General features: G+C 48.4%; 1 protein-coding gene across 1 annotated transcript in view; it reads right to left on the reverse strand.

Moving 5' to 3' along the window:
- Window positions 1–1786, reverse strand: part of Mmd2 (monocyte to macrophage differentiation associated 2) — a 50633-nt gene extending 48847 nt beyond the window's left edge. Inside the window, exon 1 of the mRNA XM_026789730.1 lies at window positions 1647–1786. Coding sequence (XP_026645531.1) covers window positions 1647–1771 — 125 coding nt within the window. The 5' untranslated portion in view covers window positions 1772–1786. The remainder of the gene's footprint in view (window positions 1–1646) is intronic.
- Between the last annotated feature and the right edge of the window lie 482 nt (window positions 1787–2268).

Genomic DNA, 2268 nt, shown 5'->3' on the forward strand with positions numbered 1-2268 from the left:
TCAGTGGTAGAGCACCTGCCTAGAATCCCCCAGTGAGGGACTGGAAGCATGGCTTATCTGTAGAGGGTCTACCTAGCATGTGTGAGACCCTGAATTCAGTTTCTAGTAAAGAGAGAGAGAACTAACAAAAATGCCACAATGAAAGTCATCCCTCTTTATGTTAACTTTAAAAACAAATTTTAAAAATGAGGCAGAGGAATGGCTAGAAGGCCTTTGCACAGGTGAGTGGAAGGCATGTTCGGATATGTATTTATGGCCTTTAATTCCAGCACTTGAGAGGCAGAGGCAGGCGGATCTCTGTAAGTTTAAGGCTAGCCTTGTCTTTAAGAGCTAGTTCCAGGACAGCTAGGGGTTGTTAAACAGAGAGAGAGAGAGAAAAAGCCTGTCTCAAAACAAAACAAAACAAACAAACAAACAAAACCCCTGAAATTCCAGTATTGAGAAGTCCGAAGCAAGAGGGTCTTGTATTAGAGTTTAGCCAGAACTGCACAGTAAGACAACAACAACCACGAAGAAGGAGTGAGGAGAAACAAAAAACCAGAGAGGGGCTGAAAGGACAACTCGTTGGGTAAAGTTCCTGCCACGTGACCATGAGGACCTGAGTGTGGTTCCACAGCACCCACATATAATCTGGGGTTACTGCGACAGTAGGATCCGGGAGCATTCTGGTCAGCCAGCCTAGCCCGGTTGGTGAGCTCCAGATCTGATGAGTAACCTCAGAGAATAAGGTGCAGGGGCTGGAGATGCCTCGGCGGTGGAGAGCACTCGCTGTTCTAGCAGAGGGCTGAGGTTGGTTCTCAGCTTCTGCGTGGTAGTTTACAAACACCCTTAACTCCCGTTCTAGAGGATCTGGAACCCTCTTTTGGTCTCTGTAGACACCAGATGTGCACACAGTACATATACGTACATGCAGCCAACCTGCTTGTATGCATAAAATAAAATTTAAAAAGGAAAAAATAAATGAGAAAAGATGTAAAGCAATAGAGCAGGGGTTCTCAACGTGTGGGTCATGACTCATTTGGGGGTTTAACAACCCTTTCACGGGGGTCACCTAAGACCATCTGCATATCAGATTTTACATTGTAATTCATAACAATGGCAACATTACAGTATGAAGTGTCAAATATGAAGCATAAAGTAGTAAGGAGAATAATTGTATGGTTGGGGGTCACCACAGCATGAGGAACTGTATTAAGGGGTTGCAGCATTAGGAAGGCTGAAAATCATTGCACTAAAGAACACACAGTGTTGACCTGTGACCTCCACGTAGACAAGTGTGCGCGCATGTGTGTGTGTGCATGCACGCGCACACACACACACAAACACAAAATCGGAGTGAGCCAGGATTATGTGGCCAGGGACATTCCCAAGGAACTCAGCTCACGGGGACAGGCTATATGCATTTGAATCTCATTCTCTGCACCCCGAGTTCCCTGCCAAACACAGCTCCCAGAAACTAGTAATTTCTACAGACCTCCCGGAGATAAACCCCAACAGACACAGGGAGAGTTAAGCCCCACATTGCACAGCCCTGTGCTGACCACTGGCCCATGTCTCTGTCAGTTGCATTAACACCCGTCTGTCTCCCAGCCCTCAGCAGCAACTCACAGGTCTCTGCTAAGCATGGCCTCACCCTCCCTGATCACCTTTCTCCCCACAGGTCCAGGCTGGATCCCAAGTGGTCACCGGCAGCCACAGCTTCTAGGAGGCAGGAATCAGAGCTCACGAAGGTTGTGTCCTCCTCCTGGCCCTGAGCTGTCTGTCCACCCATGCTTCTGCCACCTTCAGGCAGGCCTTGGCAGTGGGCTCTGTGGAGCCCAGTAGGAAACCCCTGGAATAAAATGCAAGTCTAGAAATGGATATTTTTCCCCTCCATCAGCTAAAGAAGTTGAATAAAAAATAAGTTACTATTTTTACCGCTGGGATGTGGTTGTTATAGCAACAGAGGGCCTGACTCTTGCTCCAGAGTGGGGGTTGGGTTATGTTTGAGGGAGGAGGGGGAGGCAGTGACTGGTGGGGTGGTCAGCAGCAGGGAGAGAAACCTGAGGACCACAGGTATGCCCTCCACACATCTCAGGGACTCTCGGCCAGCAAATCTACATCCTCAGAGTTCCACAGCACTCTACTTCCTCCCTCCCTCCCAGGTGTCTCTTCTCCCTCAGCCCTTCTTTTCCTTTTTCATACTTTTGCAGTGTTGCAGATTGAACCTAGGACTTGCATGTGCTACACAAGCACTTACTGACACAGGGAGCCTGAAGCTCTGCAAAA

The sequence above is a fragment of the Microtus ochrogaster genome, unplaced genomic scaffold (genome assembly GCF_000317375.1).
Source record: "Microtus ochrogaster isolate Prairie Vole_2 unplaced genomic scaffold, MicOch1.0 UNK27, whole genome shotgun sequence".
Taxonomy (NCBI): Eukaryota; Metazoa; Chordata; class Mammalia; order Rodentia; family Cricetidae; genus Microtus; species Microtus ochrogaster.